The sequence below is a fragment of the Cynocephalus volans genome, chromosome 8, assembly GCF_027409185.1.
Source record: "Cynocephalus volans isolate mCynVol1 chromosome 8, mCynVol1.pri, whole genome shotgun sequence".
NCBI lineage: Eukaryota > Metazoa > Chordata > Mammalia > Dermoptera > Cynocephalidae > Cynocephalus > Cynocephalus volans.
This window is the reverse complement of record NC_084467.1, coordinates 66,906,924-66,927,698: the sequence shown is the minus strand read 5'-3', so window position 1 is coordinate 66,927,698 and position 20,775 is coordinate 66,906,924. Positions and strand designations below refer to the sequence as shown.

Genomic DNA, 20,775 nt, shown 5'->3' with positions numbered 1-20,775 from the left:
TGCCAACCAAGCCCCAGTGCTGCGCAGGTGCACTAATTCCACTCCCTCACACACAATTTGCTTACAAAGAATGCGCAGCACCACCCCCAACCGGATGGGCAGGCGAGGTGGCCTGATTAAATTTTTCTATTTTCCCAGCACATGACTTGATTTAAATACCTACTTACTCTTTTAGAATTGAAGTTCACTAATTTGGTTTATGGAACTATTGCCTGTAGCCTATTATCCTCAGTTAAGAGTTTGCTTTAATGCCAGATTTTGACAATATTTATTTAACTTTTCTACAGTGACCTAAGTGCATGTATTTAAAATGCCATGTAACTCAGATTCCTAGTTGTTAGGGAAAATCAGAATCTTATCTCCCTAACTAGGTCAGTGCTCATAAACTGGGCTCTTCCAGGGAACATCCGCAGACTACTGTATAAAGATCTGCTTCCACTAATAATGAATAATGGTAATTTTTTCCCAGTTTGTGGAAAAATAATTTTTGGTTGTAAGCTTTTTCAACCCTTTTGTGCAAATTACCAATTGTTTGACTAGTAGAAAATAAATGGCAAAAACTGAACAGTAGTCAGTCATGTTTAGTTCACTCACTTATTTTCTCATTGACACATGCTTGTGATACATATATTACCTATCTTTAATGACCTATGCATTATATTAATTATTCTAGATTTTCTAATTGAATTAAATTAGATTTGTCACAGTGTTGTACAAAGAGCACTGTTACTTCCAAGAGCTCTGCCATTTGAAATGGTTTGAGAGTCACTGAACTTATTGTCTTATAAGATGCTAGAGGGCAGGACTTTTGTCATCATCATCATCGCACATATGATCAGAAGCCATTGCAGACTTTTGAGTGGGAAGTAACATGAGGAAAATTGGATTTAATATTTTTCGGAAAAACTTTGGTGAGTTTTCTGAAAGGAATGGTAGAAGTAGGAATAGGCATAGGAATCAAGATGGAATGTAACCACTATAAAAAAGTCAGTTTAGTTTATGTTAAGCATTTAATAGAAAGCTCCTACAAGTCAGCATTATGAAACAAATTAAAATATTAAGGTGGCTTTCTCTTCTTTTAGTTTGAAAAGTTAATTTGGGGTTGATGAAAGTTGTTTGTGGTGACTAAAGCAAATTTTAGATTACAGTTTCTCTTCCCTCTAGTATACTCTAAAATGATTCTCATATCATAACCATCCTTACAATCTTGGCCAATAATTCAGTAAGTAGACTCATAAAGAGATCATTGTCACAAACCTTCAGTTATAGGGCCGTAATGTAGCTATTGGAATGAGAAATAAATGGGGAAGATTGGTCTTTGCTGGACAAAGAAACATACGAGACACTTGGCTGGGTATTGTGGAGTGGGTAATGAAGAAGGGGATGTAAATGGACTTAGATGGACTTTGACTGCAGGAAGTGTGCAGGGAGATAAATGATAAAGATAACTATGATAGTAGATGGGAGTAACAACAGAGGGAGTTACAGATCAGGTAGTGTGAGAATTCAAAGAAAAGAATATATCAGCTGGGAAAATCTGGAGAAGTTGGCATTTGAGTTGATGAAAGTTTTGAATAGGCACAACAAGGTAAGGAACATTTGACCTCAAGAGAGAGACATGAACACAGGTACTACTGGCTCCTAAACAAGAGTTTTTGAATATCTGAATGAACGGAGTCGGGTAGCGTTTGTTCTTCCATTGATTTACTCAGTATGATATATGAGTGCCTCCTGTGTCCCAGGCACTGTGACAGGTCAGTGCTGGGAATGTAACGAGATGACCTTCACCATAACAGGAGAGACAGATAAAACTAACAAACTAATTAATACATAAATTCAAAGTGAGAAGTACTGTTAGGCTTCTGAATAACTTGAGTAAGGAAAGGTGGTTGGATCAGGTTAGTCTGGGAAGACCCTTTTGAGGAAACAAAATATAAGCTGAAACTAATCTTTGTTAGGATCCAATTTACCCTCTGGGATATTTTACCCTGTTTGAAGTCTTTACCATTGTTGCTATCTCAATACATTTAATTTGGCTAAATTACTTACCCTTAAAGTACAACCAGTGACATTTCTCTTTTCCATCAGTATTTGCTTTATCCATAGCTGAATTATTGACCTATTGTTAAATTTACTACATTCTCCTTTTTTTTTTTTGCAGAAACCAAAGCTGAAAGATTGGCATCCTCCTGGGGGCTTTATTCTGGGATTATGGGCACTCATTATCATGGTTTTCTTCAAAACTTACGGAATCAAGCACATGAAGTTCATTTTTTAGATTCCATGATGTATGAAGAAGAATGCCTGGAAGACTGTAACCTTGGATACAAACTAATGTCATTATGTATTTTAAAAAATACATTGCTCTTGTGTGTTATAAAAACAAATGGGACAGAGAACAGAATATAGTGGTTGATTCTTTTTGGTTAATAGCAATTTCCCCTTATCCCCTTTTCATGGAAAAGTAAAAATTGTGAAAACATTAAATTCTCATTAACAGAGGTAACTTCTGTTAGTAATTTTTTGTATGTCTTTCCAATCTTTTTATTTATGCACATATTTTATTTTTTTTCCCAAAATAGAAATTGTGTAGAATATACTATTCTGTAACCTCTTTTTTCATTTTAGAATATATTATTAACCCTTTACCTCTTCTTGGATATTTTAAAATAATACACTATGAATGGCTGCACAGTATCCATTGTGTGAATGTATAGTAATTTATTTGAGAGTCTTCTATTGTTGGACCACTTACCTTGTTCTCAAAGTCTTCCTTTGGTTCATTCTTTAATGTACTAATATTTTATTTCTAGTCACTCATGGAATTCTGCAGTTTTATTTGTAAGTAAAGATGAAAAATTGGTTTCTTAATCTAAGGTAATGACAGTCTGTTGCTGCCAGTGTATCTGGGGAATTTTAGACCTCTTGGAATTTTGTGCATGGATTGCTCAAGAGAAACAGACCCCATTTCTAAGCATTCTGTGATCATCTAGAATTTGTCATTTCTTCTTCAGTTTCTACCTTGAAAGAAATAGCCAACAAGAACTTTATTTCATTCTGTTTAAGGTAAACTTGCCCACTGGCTGGATCTACACTTTCCCTGAGGGCAGTTCTATAAAGTAGATGACCCGCTTGGAAAATTTATGCTTATGGCCCTGCCTTCATGTCTGACTGATGTATCACATGAGATAGTAAGCCCCTTGTGTGGTCTCTAGTTAGATGTAACAGTTCATATCCCCATTACCCCTGACTTTTTAGCCTACTAGTCATCTCACATATTTGTCCCGACTAGAAATAGTATTGAAATTGTGGTGTGTGATCAACCCCAAATATTGTTTTTTCTTTTCAAACTTTTGCATAAAAGGGGAGAAAAGCCTGAAAGTCCAGTATTCATATCCCAGGGGATACCTTTATGCATTTTATCTGTTTTATCTAAGAAGTGATGTGTTCATCTTTATTCATTGCAAATATCTGTCTTATAATTGTAGGTTACATTGAAAAGACAACTCTTCCTTCACACTAAAATCTCCTAAAATTAATATTTCTTAGGATTTGTTTTCCTTTTAGTACTTAACATGTTACACCCTTTACTTACATGCAAAATGGTCATACCTTTCTCAGGCAAAGGATTGATTATGTTATCTCCCAAGCTAGAACAAATGATTTTGAGGCTTCTGCCAGCTCTGAGTCTTCATTTTAATGGATCTTTGTATTGGTGCACTATGTAAATAAAGAAGAAAAATTTTATCTATCTGAGAAAAAAATTATAGAGAAAAGGATCTTTTTGTACATAGAAAGAAGGGAAATCAAACTTAAATTTGAATAGCCTGATCATAGTAGCACCAAGAGACAAAAAGGTTGATCATACTGCCCTCCAGACACCTAACACCAGGTCATGTACACCTTGGTAGGGTGGAACTATTTAGAGCGGTAAAGGAATTATGATTGTCCTTGAGTCAAAGTAATTTAGTTGAATATAATGAAACATATCCTGATGGTAAAGACTGCTAGAAAATAGAAGGATTACTCTGCAGAAGTTGTAGAAGGTACCCTTCTTAGTTAAAACCAAGCTGGGAAAAGTAATACTGGATATAATATACAGTATTAATTTTGTCTAGGCAGAGTTTCAAAGGGCAGTTGTTTCTCTCTCTCTTTCATTATTGAATCTTCAGAATATAGTTAAAGCCAAAAACTTAAAATATGTTAAGTGTTTAGCTTATAACGATAATCTTTTTACATAAAGTATATTCTTTCTTCAGTAATAAGAAAGTACTCTGTATGTGGTAAGTGAGTATATTTAGGAAATATTGTAAGTGCTATTAAATGGCCCAGACTTTAAATGATAACGTAAAAGCACTTCCTTAAATGTATTCTTCTTGAGTCACAAAGAGCTGAACAATGGAAAGGTTTTCTTTTGCCTTTCTCACAGTGTCATGGTGAGGATTAGATGAGATAATATTATGACTGAACACTTTGGAAATTGTAAATATGTGATGTAAATATTGTTCTTATTTCTGCCTAGGAAGATACCAAGGGGAGGTCAATGGTTACATTGTCCTTCTTTCTGTTGCACTTATTTACCTTTCTAAGTTACTCAGTGTGATTCTTGTTCTCTTTGATATTCTTTTTCTCTTCCTGCATGGTGTCCTTCAGAGAGAAAAGGAATGTAGATATATGGATCCCAGCAGACATGTTCTGACATTTTGAAGAGGGACGGAGTGTAATGATACCATCCTGCAATGGCAGCCTGCATGAGAAAAAGAAACCAAATGATGTGGATTTTAAAGTTACAAAGGACATTCGTTTGCAGTTTATGAAAGGCAAATGTAGTTTGGATGCAAAGCTGATTAAATTGAATCGAGAAAAATTAGAATTAAATACAAAAAATAATGTATGCACTTATGGTTTCAATATTTATATATTCTCAGCTAGTTGCAAATGATGATTCCCACAACAAGCATAACTCAGCTTATTTCTGCTTACTGAGTATTTTCTACTATGGTGTATGTTGATCACATGTCTTCCATTATGTATGTTGTATAGCAGAGTTACAGTCACTGTGGGAATCATAATTTGAAATTTTGACTTGTGTATTTCTGGAATCTTTACAACAAATGTTGCATTAACATATAACTTTTTTTTAGTTTGTTTTACCAAAATTAAGTCCATCTGTAGTAGATACTGTTTTAACTTGTGAAAGTAATATTTTTTGAAACATACCACAAGTTATGGCTATAAAATAATGAGATTAGTATCCATTTTTGCTTCATGGAATCAGCCATGTTGCTTCACTGGCACATCTCATACTTGAGGGCATTTACCACGAAGAAAGCATTATGCAGTATTGCTGTTCTGTTGCTGGCTGCCCTACCTATACTTGTACCTGCTGCTTAAACAGGAAAGCCTTTCAATTCATGGATAATACACCTTGGTGGTAACAAGGCTTGTGTTTTTTTTTTTTAATTTGTTTTAGTGCAAAAAAATGACTGTTTTGGAAATGTCTGTGGAATATTCGGTTTAATTAAACCATGTAGATCCTAGAATAACTGGATTGATATAGATGAAGATGTAACTAAGAAACTGGTTATTAAAAATTCATTTACTTCAAACATGGAAAGGTGGAGTTCACCTGTTCTGCTTGCTGTCTCAGAGACTTCAGAGGACTTTCAGATTTGCCTGAGGTGTACCCAGTCATAGGGTCTGCCAGATGGGAGTCCTATGATATGACCCACATTCGGTTTTACCTCTTCTGACTGTGGAAGTGCCACCTCTGACTGTGCTAGAGTTTTAGGGACAATGGCATGAGCAATGGAGGACCCTTTCTTAGGGGTCATTAAATAAGGTCATCTATGTAAAGCACGTCACACAATGCCTGGCACATAGGAAAAGGTCAACATTTTGTTCTTTCCTGGGTAGAACTCTATCTATCTCATTTGTAACGTCCATGCAAGACAGAGGACTGGTTGCTCTTCAAAGAACATTAGCTTTGCTACTTCTAGACTGTCCTGCTCTCTTCTGTTTTCAGCAGATGTTGTGTTTAAGTAGCAGTTTCTTTTCATTTTCAACACTATTTAACAATTTCAATCCACAGACTTTCTTGCCTCTCCTTTCTAGGTTTTTCCCTGTTTTAGGTAGATTGAGGCTTTTCTCAATCTTCCCTCATCCTTGGTTTTCTAGTGTTGTTTCTCTCCATGGCATGTCCATTCTGTTGGAAACACACCTGTAGTATGATTTAACGGGTAGTCTATCCTCACTCCCAGATTCCAGAGGTCTGGATAATAATCCAGTTCTTTAAGATGGTGGGTACTGCATTTCCAAGAGAACACATCCCCTTCTCCGCCTACCCCATGTTAGGAACTTTTTATTTTCAAATGATAAAAACTCAAGTAGAACAAATTTAGGCCAAGAGGAGAATTTGCTGGAAGGATATTAGGATATCTCATATAAAGTTGAGGGAAAGGGGTTCGGTCTGAGCCTTATCAGGGACTGGAATGTCCCATGGATTCTCTTCTCTCTGTATGTTCCCTTTATTCTTCCTGGAAACTGGCTTTCTCACATGGTGTTTACTCCTGACCCTCAGAAACCATGCTTCTACCACAGGAGAAAGGAAAGTTACCCTTTAATTCCAGTTCTAAAAGTCTTGTGGAAGAACTGATTAACCTTATAGGCATCCGGTTCACCTGGCCAGAGCGTCAAGGTCCTGTATGCACATAATCACCTCTGGTGGTATACCCTTAGTAGGGCTTATCCCAGAGAATGGTGGGGCTGCAGGAACCAGGCTGTTACCTTTTCTACTTTTTATTAATTTGATATTCAGCGGGGGTAGGGGAGGGGATGACAGGGTGGGAATGGAGCTGCAGCATCACCCTGGGGCTTGCTAGAAATGCAGAATGTCAGGCCGTACCTCAAACCTACTGAGCCAGAATCTGCATTTTAACGAGATCCTCAGGTAATTCTCATGCACATAGAGGTAGGAGAAGCACTAATCTCTACACATCCCTACACTAAATACCTCAATTTTATCCCCTAAAAAGAAATTGTAAAATAGTTACAAACACTTACCTGTAAAACAAACGCCCATGGGTAGTGTATTTTATGGGTTAATCAAGTCTTTAGCATTATTACTGACTTCTTTTCAAACCTTTTAAGACTGCACCACTCATTCCCTCTTTTTTTCTTTCTGATGCTTTTTCAAAATGTAATAAATGCTTAAAACAGGCATCTAATTAGCATTTACTGTATATGGTATCTGCACATTCTTTGACACTCCTTTTATTGAGAGGTGGAGTCTAGATTCCCCTCCCCTTGAATACAGGTGGCCTTAATGACTTCATTCTAATAAATACTGTGTGATTTCAGAGGCTAGGCCATAAAAGGTGATAGAGCATCTTTCTCAGGACATTCGCTCTTGGAACCCAGCCACCATCACCTGAGGAAGCCCAAGCCATCTATGTGTATTCTAGAGAACAGTTCTGGCTGAGGTCCTAGACAAGAGCCAAAATCAAGCACCAGAGATGAGAGTGAAGGAATCTCCAGTGTTTTCTGATTGCAACCACAGGAGAGACCCCTAAGTGAGAACCACCTACTTGATCCCCAGAACCATGAAATAATAATTAGAAAAGATTGTTATTTTACCCCACTAGTATCAAGTAGTTTATTGTATAACAATAGTTTCTAAAGCACTGTGTTAATGTGTTACTCTACTAGATGCTTATGAGAGATACAAAAGTATGATTCATTTTGAAGAGTTACAAATTGATTCTAGAAATATGTACATGAAAAGACTGTAGCAGAAAGTAACAGTTTCCATTTAAGAGCTATAAATAGGAACTTTGAAGAGAAACTTCTATTTTTTAGTTGCTATGTAGATACGTTATTAACATTTTATTTACTATCATTTGAAGAGGCAGAGAACACTCTAAGGAGGAAATGAAATTTGTATTGTGATTTAAAGACACCAGATTAGATTTCTTTATTCCTTCCCCTCTCCATTTACCACTTTTCTTCTTTTCAAAATTGTCCATTTTTTCACTCCTTTGGTTCTACCAACTCAGTTCTTTCTGTCACCAGAAGGCTGTGCTTGTAATCTGAAAATTAAATTGGGGGAAGGTAACCAGCTCAACTTCCTGCTCTACCTCCTACACATTTCCTCTATTCTCTCCCATCTCACCCTACCCCAGCTCCCTGGGGCTCAGAGATTGAGGTAGATAACCCCCCACTTATTGATCCCATCCCTTCTTTGGGGATCTTGCTTACTGATAACCTAATCTCTCATCTCTCTTCAAATTATTTTTGCATAGAAGTGCTTTCTCTTACATTTTATAAGATGTTCCAGTCTTCCTCATCTTAAAAATCACCCTCAAAATCCTATGTCTTCTTCTAAATGCCTTACAGAGCTCTTCTCTACTTTGTTTCGTGGTTCTTATTTTGAGTGAATGGGCCGCATTCACTTACTTGGCTTTCCTGCCTTTCCTTCACTATGAACCCTTTATAATCTGGCTTCTGCTCCTACCACTCCCCCGAAACTATTCATTTTACTGATATCAGTGCTATAATTGCCACATCCAGTGGAAACTTCTTATAGCATTCTTATTTAGAGATGTTTCCTCTTCTGCCTTCATGGTCTGCTGCTCTCTTCCTAGGTTTTCTGCACTTAGCTGCTCCTTTTCAGTCTTTTTCAAGTGCTTTTCTTTGGCAGCCCAACCCAAATATTCTGCACAGTTCTTTCTCAAACTTCAAACTCTGCACTCTCCCTGGATATTTCCATCCCCATCTGTGGTTTCTGTTACTATCTCTACATCATTGGCAGCTGAAATTCTATATCCAGGTATCTCTCCTGAGTTTCAGAAGTACCCCTTTCTACTTGAATTCACCCACCCTCTGAATCTCAAACTCAACGCACCCCGAGCTGAACTTATTTTTTCTCTCATTACCCAGCTCTTCCTCTTCTATTTTCTTTTTCACATTTTGTATCCCAGATCCTCTCTGAAAGATCACACATTGTGGTGATATGTTGTTGAGAAAATAGAATGGTTTGGTCAGGGCCCTTGCCTTGGGTCCAGTTGGGTGTGGTTCAGCATTCTTTGTAAGCAAATTGTGTGTGTGTGTGTGTGTGTGTGTGTGTGTGTGTGTGTGTGTGTGTGTGTGTGTGGAGTTAGGGTGCATGCGCACCAATGTGTCTTTTTAGTTTTGTTGCTATTCTTTTGTTCTTTAGAGAGGGATGTTCTTGTGTTCTTTAGAGAGAGATGGAGAGTTTAGTGAAGCAGGCAGGCGGGCATCTGCCTCGGGGGTCCACCTTGCGTGGCCATGCTTTCCAACTATGGCTCCAAGGACCTTTTGGCTGGTTACCTAGCTCATAGACCTGCATGTAAGGGGTCTGGTGATCCAGCCTGGCATGTGCTGGGTCTGGTGACCCAGGCTGGCTTGTGCGGGGTCTGGTGACCCAGTCTGGTGTATGGAGGGTTTGTGACCCAGTCTGTGAGTGGGCTTAAGGGGTCTGGGAGCTCCAGACCCAGCCCTAGCTCAACAATCGGCTCAGAGAGGAGGATTACTGGCAGGTAAAAGAGACCAACAACCGGCGTGGTCATGGAGCTAGACAATTGGTGTCACGAACAGGATTAAGAGCGCTACAACTGATAATGTCAAAAGGATTCCAGACAGTAGCTGTAGCCTCACGTATGTGTTCCATGTAATGCCCTCCATAGAGCTTTCACTGCAGAGGAGGTTCTTCATAATTAGGCGGACAAAATGACATACTCTGTTTATGTCAGCTTGTTTTTCCAGCTGTCCCAGGGCTCACTCAATGAGCTTATGAAAAAGGTGGTTATGGTGACAGGGGTGGAGAATATGTATGGACTCACTAACTTGGACTTCACCTTACCAATGCTGACTGAGCTAACACTATAGATAAGTACCCAATCTGCCAAAAGCAAAGAGCTATACTGAAACTCAGCCACCAACTGGGTTAGTGCTTTGTGGCAGTCTTCTGTGGCTACTGTCTGGAATCCTGTTCACATTGCCAATTGTAGTGCTCTTAATCCTGTTCCTGATGCCAATTGTAAACCTAGGCAACCACACTAGTTGTCGGGCTCTTTTACCTACCGGTAATCCTGCCGACTGGGCCGATCGTTGAGCTAAGGCAGGGTCTGGAGCTCCCACACCCCTCAAGCCCACTCACAGACTGGGTCACAAACCCATTGTACACCAGGTGGGGTCACCAGACCCCACATATGCCAGGCTGGGTCAGCAGACCCCTTCACACAGGTTTGTGAGCTAGGTAACCAGCCCAAAGGTCCTTGGAGCCATAGGCTGGAAAGCATGGCTGAGTGTGGCCGATGCCTGCCCACCTGCTTCACTAAAACTCCAATCTCTCTCTCTCTCTCTTTCTCTCTCTCTCCTTCTCCCTCTCTCTCTCTCTCTCCCCCCTCCCTCTTCCTCTTTCTCTCCCTCTCTTTCTCCATCTCCCTATCCCTCTGTCAGAGTATAAGAATAGCAACAAAACTAAAAAGATACATTGGTGCACATGCGCACTAACTACACACACACACACACACACACACACACACACACACACACACAATTTGCTTACAATGGACGTGCTGAACCACACCCAACTGGACCCGAGGTGAGGGCCCTGACCAAACTATTCTATTTTCCCAACATGCCTCCATTTCCTCTTGGACCAGTCAGCCAACTGGAGGTAGGTTGATTTTATTGGTCTCTTCCATCACAGAAATTTGTCCTTACTGGAATAGATGTATTTTGGGGATGGATTTACATTCCCTGCTTTAGGGCTTCTAGCAGCACCACCGCTGTGGACTCACAGGAGTCTTGCTCACCATCATGGCATTCTACTCAGCACTGAGTCTTGATCAAAAAACTCATTTCACAGCAAAGGAAGTGCAGAAATGAGCTTAGGACCATGGAAGTAACTGGACTTACCATGTATCCCATAACCCAGAAGAGGCTGACCTAGTCAAAGATGGAATGGCTAACTGAAGACTCAATTATGTCACCAGTTGGGAGACAACACTCTGGAAGGAGAAGCTTCTATTTTACAGGGTGCAGTATGGGCTTTGCTTCAGAGACCATTACATGGTGCTATTTATTTCCCCATAGCCAGAATGCATAGATCTGGGAACGAGGAGTGGAAGCAGAAGTGGATCCTCACACTGTTACATCTAAAAATCTGTTCACTAATCTTTGCTTTTTGAACCTGGAAACTTTGAACTTTGTTGATTTGGAGGTCTTAGCCCCCACGGGGGAGACACAAGTGATTTTACCAAATTTGATGAGAGGATTGCCACATGGTCATTCAAGGTTGTTTATGCCACTAAAACAACAGACCAAAAATAAGGAGTTACTCTACTGCTGGAGTGATTGTCCTAATTACCACAGGGAATTTGAGTTGCTGCTACACATTGGGGACGAGGAGGATTATGTGGAATTCAGGGGATTCTCTGGGTTGCCCTTTAGCGGTTCCATGACCAATAGTAAAGGTCTTTAAAGAACTGTAACAACCAACAACAGGCAGGACGATTAAGGACTCACCCTTCTGAATAAAGGTTTGAGTCTCTCTACCAGATAAAGAATTGGCCAACTGAGCTTTTGGCTGATGGCAAGGGAAATGTAAGCCAGAACTATCAAGTGGTAGCCAACTACTGAAATGACTGCAGTAGCTTTGTGTGTCTTATCTTTGCCTGTTACGTGTTTATGTGTGCATGTTATTTTTCTCTCTTTAATTTTTATTTTTGTACAAGTTAATGGTGCTTAACCTTACAATATAGTCTTTAGGTAAGAAAATTTTCAGTGGGACTGTGATGAAATTTGAATAGTAATTAATATAGCCAGCAATGGATACAGTGACTGTTGGAACTGTGCATCTCCTTATTTTGGTGAAGAGTGAGAATTTTACTTGTAAGAAGAATAGCAATATCATATTAGATGGAAATACAAAGTTGTTTCATTTTACAGAGCTCAAATGTGTGAAGAAGACTGAATATGTAGCTAAAGGGGTGTATTGTTCCAGTTATCAATTTGTTGTGTCTCAGTTCCAAATCCACTCATGTCTAATCTATGATAATGGGGCTGAACCTTTTAAGAATTCTTCCTTTACAGTGAAAACAGTGTTAGCTTTGTCAATAGAGAGTGCTGAGCAATATTGCAGAAGGAAAGAGCTTCTCTTCCTGTTTCTGTTTCTGGGTCCTTCTGTAGTGTGTGTGTGTGTGTGTGTGTGTGTGTGTTGCAGTGCCCAGTGGCCAGAGCACAGAACACCTTCCTGTGAGCAACTTCATAGCAGAGGGCTACCAGCAAAGTACCTCCCCATGAGTAGCTGCCTCATGTGCCCTGGCTCAAGGAGCTCTGCAGTGAGGTGAAGATGGTGGCACATCTCTGTGAACACCTTACCCCAGCACACCTCCTTGGGCATCTCCCAGAAGGAGTGCCATGGAGTGCTGCTGACAGGGCACCTCCCCATGAGCAACTTTTCCCACATTCCTGCAGGTGGCTTTCCAGTGAGTTCTGAGACTTGGCTGCTCCCTGAGAATAGCTTTCCCCAGCACTCCAGAGGGCAGCTTTTACATTCCACTGACATGACACCTCAGTGAACTTCTGTGCATCTAGTGAGCCACACCATGTGCTCTCCAACGATGTCTGGATCTCAGCCTTGGGAAGGGGTGGCTTCTTCCTTGGTTGCTTTATCTCAGTCCTAAGAGAGGGACTGCTCCTAATACCTGCGATTTCTCTATTCTTTTGAGTTCTCTTTATTTCTCAATAGGAAATTCCCCCTTACTCCATTCCTTGTTCAAATTACTATCTGATTTCTGTGCCCTCCATGGACCTTGACTGATATACCTCCCCACAGAAATCAGATGGCATTACATGGTGAAATTGTTGGCTATGGTCAGTTAAATTGTTCAGATTATGCTTCTGGGTTCAAGTCCTGTTCCCTCTGAAGGAGATGGACAAAAAGGATTGGAGTCCATTCTTTACCACCTCCTAATTCTGAAGGCTTCCCTGGGATACTTCAACTGTGAGTGTTAAGAGATCAAAGGAGCACCACCTTCCAACACAGCTCTGCATCTGGAGCTGGCCTGGGTGATGCACAGACCTGTCTTATGTGTGAAAGCCATCCAGCAAGGGGCTCATCAACTGTGTTTTAAGAACACTGGGTCCTTCCAGCTCTAGGCAGCTTCTCCTTGCTCCTTCTAATGAGTACCAGGAAATTGAAAGATACAGACAATAACAGGAGGATCCAAAGAGATGTAGCCAAAGAGAAAAAAACATGTTAGGGGCAAATTGGTGTAGGAAATGTTGTAGTTCAGATAGCTACTAAGGTGTTTACAGATTAAGGCTGACTAGCACAGAAGTTAAGAGTCTGAGCTTTGCATTTCTGTTGCTTGGCAGTCTGATAAATGCATGCTATACAGGGAACAGAATAATTAAAATTACAAATGAGAAAATACAGTTAAAAACCAATAAAACCAAAGGTGGGGGAGAAAAATTGAGGCTGACAAAAGAGAAATCAAATAAAAGGAATACAAATAATGCATTAAACAGGTTAAAAAACCAAAACCAGAAGCTCAGAAATTAAAAAGTATAACTTGGAAAAATGAGATAAAAGAATTAAAAATTTAGAAGTCAAAATCAGAAGCTTAGAATTTCAAAGATGTAGTTGTGACTAAAGCTAAGGTAGATAAAGGAAACAAAAATGATTTAAAGTAAAAACAATAGCGGTAAAAATTTAATGGAATATAAAGAGTAACCAGGTAGGTGAAACATTTTAAAGGAAGATTAAAAATAAGCTAAAACTAGTCAAAGGAATATACCATTCTCTAAGTGCTAAACATTTAGCGAACAAAACAAACTAAAAATAAATTTAGAAGATAAGTGATGAACAATTTAAAACATGAGAAGAGCAACTTTTTAAAAAGCAAATTGCCTGCTTTTTAAAGACATTTGACTTTTATTATTACTATTCTCCAAATACCTAAAGCAGCCACAAATTTCAGCAGATTGTCTCTGTACCTTTGATTCCCAAGGTCAACTTCTTTGCAAAGCACCCCTCAGGCCAAAGCCAAAGGTAGCAAGCAGTTAGAATGTTTAGCCTCTTCTATTTCCTCTTTCTTCAAAGGCTCCGGTCTCCTGTGTCTGCATGGCTTTTAATTCAGTACCTTGAGGAGTTGGGCATGGAAAGAAGCTGGAATGATACATCCTCTGGTTTGGCCAGCCCTGTTGTCTGTATTGTCTTTAGGAGCAGTCCTGCAGACATGCACTTCACTGCTTACCTGGATGGAGCCCAGGAATCATTTTACAAATATATTGCCTGCTACATAGCTCTCCCTGCTGAGGTTATTATGGCCCCTCCTTCCTTCCCCTCACGCTGCTGGCTGCAGTTCAGACAATCATACTATTTTGTAATATTTCTAGCTCTAGGTAGAAAGAAAGTCAGTGATTTTCAAACTTTTTACCTACCAACCAAAGTAAAAAATATTTTATATTGTGACAGTACACATATATGGGTGTATATATATATGACTGGAAAAGAAATTTTACAAAATAAATAACCTTTATAATATGCACTCCATTGTTTTCTATCCTTTTATATTGTGTATTAATATAAAATTGTCTCAAGTGAGAGTTAGATCAATGGTTTTCAAAAATATTTTGCTTTTATTCACACTAAGAAATATATTTTACATTGTGTCCTAATACACACGTCCACACATCTATATAATTAAAAGAAAAATTTTTCAAAACAATACTAACTTTCTATCCTATTACATTATAGTCCTGTTTATGGATTCCTAGTAATATCTGGCTATATTTGCATCTCCAAAATTCCTACCAAGCTGGCTCAATCAGAGCATGAAGAACCACAGTCAAGGCAAGTGTCCAACAGGGTGGTAGAATTATTACAAATATCTTTGTACTGACAATGCACTATACTGCTCCTTATTGCTGTACATTGTGTCCTTGTGCCTCCAGCATTTGTGAAGTGTAAATACCTTCCCTATGAATGACATGGACTCTGTCTCTATGGTGCTTACAATAGGAGATGGGGAGCTGGGACACTGGTAGAGAGAGTGCCAGAAGATGTCATTGAATTGAGAGTATCTGTTGGACACAAAATTTGCGAAATTGACAGAAAACCCAACACAAATATGCTTAAATAAAAAGTAGAATTTATTTATTTAACTGAATGTCCAGGAGAGATTCATCTTCAGGCTCAGTTTGATCGCGGGACTCAATGACATTCTAAGATCCATCCCTCAGCTCTGCTGCCCCAGAGATGTCTCCATTCTCAAAGGGACTCTCCTTGTGGTAACAAATGTGGCTACAGCTGTACCAAACCCTAAAGCCCCATGAACTGGGGACAAAAGTTTGAATCTCTGCATATGGTCATATTCCCATCCCTGAACCGATTATTGTGTCTGGGGAGACAGGATATGTCAATAAGTTTAAGCCAGTCAGGGCCTGCTCCTGGAACTGTGTGTAGAGTAAATCCCTCATGAACCATGGGGTTAAGAGTGGAGGGATTGATTTCCCAAAGAAGTTATGGGGACATTTGACCTGGGAGGTGGGAAAATAGAAGCTGGGATGGCAGGTGTTTATTCCACCAAGCCTCGAGAACAGTGTGGAGACAGGGAAAAGCATTGTGGGGAAACCTTGTCAACAGGTGCAACACAGGGGAGAGGGGCAGCACCCTAGGGGGAAGGAGCAGCTTGAGAAAAGCCTGCAGCCACCTTATTACCTGGTGTAGCTGGAGCTTCAGGAAACACTGAGGAGCAGTAAAGGATGAGATTAGAGTTCACAAGGCAGCCCGTGGATTGTGAATTCAAGGCTGTGGAGTGGGGACTAAATCTAGCAGCTAGTCAGAATTCAGAGAACTAGCACTTTAGGAGACTAATTTTGTATTAGGGGCAGAATTAACAAGAAAGACAATCCTGGAAGATGATAGCAGTCCAGGCAAGAGTTAAATGAGTGCCAACCAGGGCAGCAATGAGTGTGGAGAGAGGAGAGGAATTGGTTCAAAAGCTCCCTGCCCTTCTGTCTCATAACCCTAAGAAACTTGCAATGCTGTTGACTTATGCAAAGGAGGAAGAGAGCCTTTAATATTTAATTGGCTTTAGAGACAGATTAAATAATTCCTGGAAGCTTTGCTTTTAAAAAAATGAAGAAACCACCTGTTGGGGGAAAAAAAAAAAAAAAGCTAATGGTTATATAACTGATTACCCAAGTCTATCGTATCAAATGGAAAAATTACTTTACAACAAATGAGACAGAATAAATACATTTCTAACTCACCAGACAGGCTCCTGAGGCCTCACTAAGAGTCCTCCGGTCAGAATATCTCTCCTCCCTGTCCCATAGAACCTTGATTCCAACCATCTATGTGCATTTTTATCACCCACTAGATCATGAGCAGGAAGACAGAAGCCTCTTCAGATTGAGTGAGATAATTTCTCTCTCCCTCCCTTTCCCAGGCCCCTCTATTGGATCCAAGCACTGTGATGGGTGCTAGAGGAGATGAATCCCAGCTAGACCTGAGCCCAAGGAGGCTCTGGTCTAGTGTGGGAAGACAGACACCTAACAAATGCTGTGACAGACGTCTGTACAGAGTGCAATGGGAGGAGGGGTCAGCTGTATGTGGGAAGAATAGGAGTCACCAAAAAGGGCTTTGAAAATTCTGTTTGAAGCATGTACTTGAGAGAAGGAATATAGCACTCACTAGGTGCCAACTTCGTTTTCTTTTTAGGTGGGTGACATGCCAGGGGGAAGAAATAGAGAATGTTTGTACTTCAGCAACATGTTTGCCAAAGTCTTCCACAGCATCCTTGTCAAAAGAGTGCTGAAATATGCTCTGGATCAAAGTAACAAACACAGGTGGATCAGTCATATCCAAATCAGCAGTTTTCTATTATTCTACAGGGAAGCCGTGGCTGGAATACCATCTCCTAATAATATGCTTATTAACTTTACACTTGGCACAAACAATAAGGGATTAGATGTGTGAGAGATAACAGAATTAAAATTATTTTGACAGGCTGACACCAGTATGATTAAATTTAACACGGATAGATGTTAAGTTCTTCATTTAGGTTAACCGTTTTTTTTCCCTGAGGTTGGTATGGTTTGGTGTACAGGATTGCAGGAAGATGCTGCTATGTAGTGAAGGTTTGTGTACCCCTACCCCCCAAATTGCTATGTTGTAGCTTATTCCCCTTTGTGATGGTATTTGAAGGTGGAAACTCTGGAAGGTAATTAGGCAATGAAGGTAGAGCCACAATGAATGGTATTAATACTCATTTAAAAAGAGGAGATATAAGATCTTTCTGCTCTTTGTCCTGTGAGGATTCAATGGAGAAGATATCCATCTTCAAACGAGGAAGCAGGCCCTCGCCAGACACTTCTGATCTGCAAAATTTCTAATATGCAAAGAGTAATGTAGAGCAAATAAATGAGTAAACATGTATAAATTTAAACAGTAATATATAAAAATGTATATAGTAAAAACAATAATTTCTGTGTGGCATTGAAAAAGAGGTGGCTGGAAATATGTAGGAAGGGTATAATAGAGAATTAAAGGATTCTAAGGTCCTTGATTATTCAGACAGGAAGGGGGAATTTATAGATATTAATTCATCATAGAATTTCCTAAGTTGTTAAGTACATACAATAAAATTTCATTTCAACAGTGACCATTAATAGAAAGAGTATATAACTTCCACACAAATAGAAAAAGTGGAATAATAATAAACACAAACAATTGAAAGAAATGGGCAATAAAAGAGAGAAAAGCATAGAAAAAGAAGAATAAATGGAAATTGCAAAGTAAGATTGTAGTAACAAGTCTAAATATATTACTAATCTCCCCAAATTGGAAATAAACTTGATTTTCTAATAAAAGACAGAGATTGTCAGATTTGAGAAAAAAAATTTATGTTGTTTATGAGAAATACCTAAAATACAGTGACATAAGAACTGTGGTTACTAGAAGTGGGAAAAGGGAAGGAGGGGTGGAGACAGAGAGAGGCTAGTTAATGGACACAAAATTACAGCTAGATAGGAAAAATAAGTTCTATTGGTGTGCAGTCATGTTAGGCATCTATAATGAACAATAATTTACTGCATGTTATCAAATGGCTAGAAGAGAGGAGATCAAATGTTCACATCACAAAGAAATGATTAAGTTTTGCAATGATGAATATGCTAATTACCCTGATTTGATCATCACACATTGTACACATGTATTGAAATATAACACAGCACCCCATAAATATGTATAATCAATATACTTGAATAAAAATGAAATAAAATAAAACACAACACAAAAGATTGAAAGTAAAAGAACGAGAAAAAGGTATTCCTAGAAAATAGTAACAAAAAGAACTCTGAGATAACTATATTAATGCCACAAAAATACAGACTTTAAAGAAAAAGCTTTATGGATAACAGGGCTAACATAAAATGATAAAAATTAATTTCACCAGGAAGATAAAACAATTATAAACTTGTATGTACTTCAAAATAGCTAAAGCAAAATATTTGTACACATAGACAAAAAGTGACAAGTTTAAAATCATACTGACAGGTTCAAAAACACTTCTCTATTATTGTTTGACCTAACTGACTAAAATTCGTAAAAAATAAAAGATTTCAACAACACAATTAGCAAGTTTCATTTAAAGGACATATATAGAAATCTGGGTCCCTAGCATTACAAAATACACATTCTTCTTAAGAACACATGGAACACTTGTTACAAGTCTCAAATATTTCAAAGAACTGTCATAAGGTTGACCATATTCTCTAACCATAAGTAATTAAACTAGATGTCAACACAAAAGATTAGTAAAGCCCTGTGCATTTGGAAATTTAAAATGTAAGAATAAATGGGGAAAAAAGACAGTTCTTCCTTACAGTACAATTCCAAATTCCAGATGAAATAAATATGAAATAAATGGTGAAAACAGAAAAAAAACAGCATTTGGCAAACATCACAGTAATGATTGTTGCAGCAGGAATCATCAATGGATGCTAAAATAAGTGGGTGAAAGTATAATGAGAAACAGGATATTTGCATGTTTTCAAACCATCACTCTGCAAGATTCTAATAATTATACAGGGGAAAGCAGTAACTTTCCAGTGGAGAAAACTGAGACACCACCTGTATTAGTCAGGGTTTTCTACAGAAACAAAACCAGTAGGATCTCTCTCTCTCTGTGTTGTACACATATATTATAAATATTTATAACCATCCCATGTTTATTGCAGTTCTATTCACAATAGCCAAGATTTGGAACCAACTTAAATATCCATCAACAGAAGATTGGATAAAGAAAATGTGATATATATACACAGTTGAATACTATTAAGCCATAAAAAAGTGAAATTCTGCCCTTTGCAGCAACATAGATGATCTTGGAGAAAATTATGTTATGTGAAATAAGGTAGGCAAAAAAAGATAAATACCATGTTCTCACTCATATTTGGGAGCTAAAATAATGATAATGATAATAATAATAACAGCAATAATAATTTGAACTTTTAGAAGTAGAGAGTAGAACTGTGGTTACTAGAGGCAGGAAAGGGGAGGGGGCGGGCATATAGTGAGAGGTTGGTTAATGGGTGCACAACTACAACTAGATAGGAAAAATAAGTTCTATTGGTGTATAGTAGTGCTAGGCATCTATAATTAACAATAATTTATTGTATGTTGTCAAATGGCTAAAAGAGAGGAGGTTAAATGTTCTCATCACAAATGATAAATTTTTGCAATGATGAATTTGTTAACTACCCTTATTTGATAACTATACATTGTATACATGTATTGAAATATAACTCTGTACCCCATAAATATGTACAATCAATACTATCACCAAGATGCAGATTTTTGTAAAAACCCTTATGGGGAAGACTATCACTCTCGAGTCTGAATCCTCAGATACAACAGAAAATGTAAAGGCCAAGATCCAGGATAAGGAAGGAATTCCTTCTGATCAGCAAAGACTGATCTTCATCTTATGTTTGGATTTCATGGCAGTGCTGAGAAAAGGAAGAAGATGTCTGACAACAATTCCAAGAAGAATAAGCATAAGAGAAAGAAGCTTAAGCTGGCTGTTTTCAAATAATATAAAGTGGACGAGAATGGCAAAATTAATCTCCTTCATCGGGAGTGCCCTTCAGATGAATGTGGTGCTGGAGTTTTTATGGCCAGCCACTTTGACAGACATTATTGTGGCAAATATTTGTCTGACTTATTGCTTCAACAAACAAGAAGACAAGTAATTGTGTGTGAGTTAATAAAAGACATGAACAACAACAATAACAAAATAAATAATCTATTGTGCTAGGATGAACCATAAATAATAATTATAACCATAAATTTTTTTTACAGAAAATAAAAAAGCTAAATAATGCACTATCTAATTTCTTCACAGTAAGAATTAGAAAAAGAACAGAACCCAAAGAAAATAGAAGAAATGGTATGATAAAGGTAAGAACAGAAAACAATCAAATAGAAAACAAATATATAATCAATAATTAGAAAAGCTGATTATTTTAGAAGACTAATGAAAATAACATATATCTGATAAAATTAATAAAGAAAAATATTAATTATTAATTTTAAACTATCTGTCAGGTTCTTATATATTTAATGGTACAACATAAATTTTTTCTGCTCATATAGTCAAACTACTGAAAACTCATGACCAAAAAAAAACTTAAAATGAAACTATGAAAACAAGAAGACAATGAAATGACATCAAATGC

At 38.2% G+C, this 20,775-nt stretch overlaps 1 protein-coding gene and 1 pseudogene across 1 annotated transcript in view; both read left to right on the top strand.

The window, feature by feature from the left end:
* The window catches only part of PIGK (phosphatidylinositol glycan anchor biosynthesis class K), a 113,560-nt gene extending 111,040 nt beyond the window's left edge, over nucleotides 1–2,520 (top strand). The window contains exon 11 of the mRNA XM_063106034.1: nucleotides 2,162–2,520. Within this exon, the coding sequence (XP_062962104.1) occupies nucleotides 2,162–2,278 (117 nt within the window). The 3' untranslated portion in view covers nucleotides 2,279–2,520. The remainder of the gene's footprint in view (nucleotides 1–2,161) is intronic.
* A 17,364-nt stretch (nucleotides 2,521–19,884) lies between these two features.
* LOC134384700 (ubiquitin-ribosomal protein eS31 fusion protein-like) lies at nucleotides 19,885–20,289 on the top strand (annotated as a pseudogene).
* The last annotated feature ends 486 nt before the right edge of the window (nucleotides 20,290–20,775 follow it).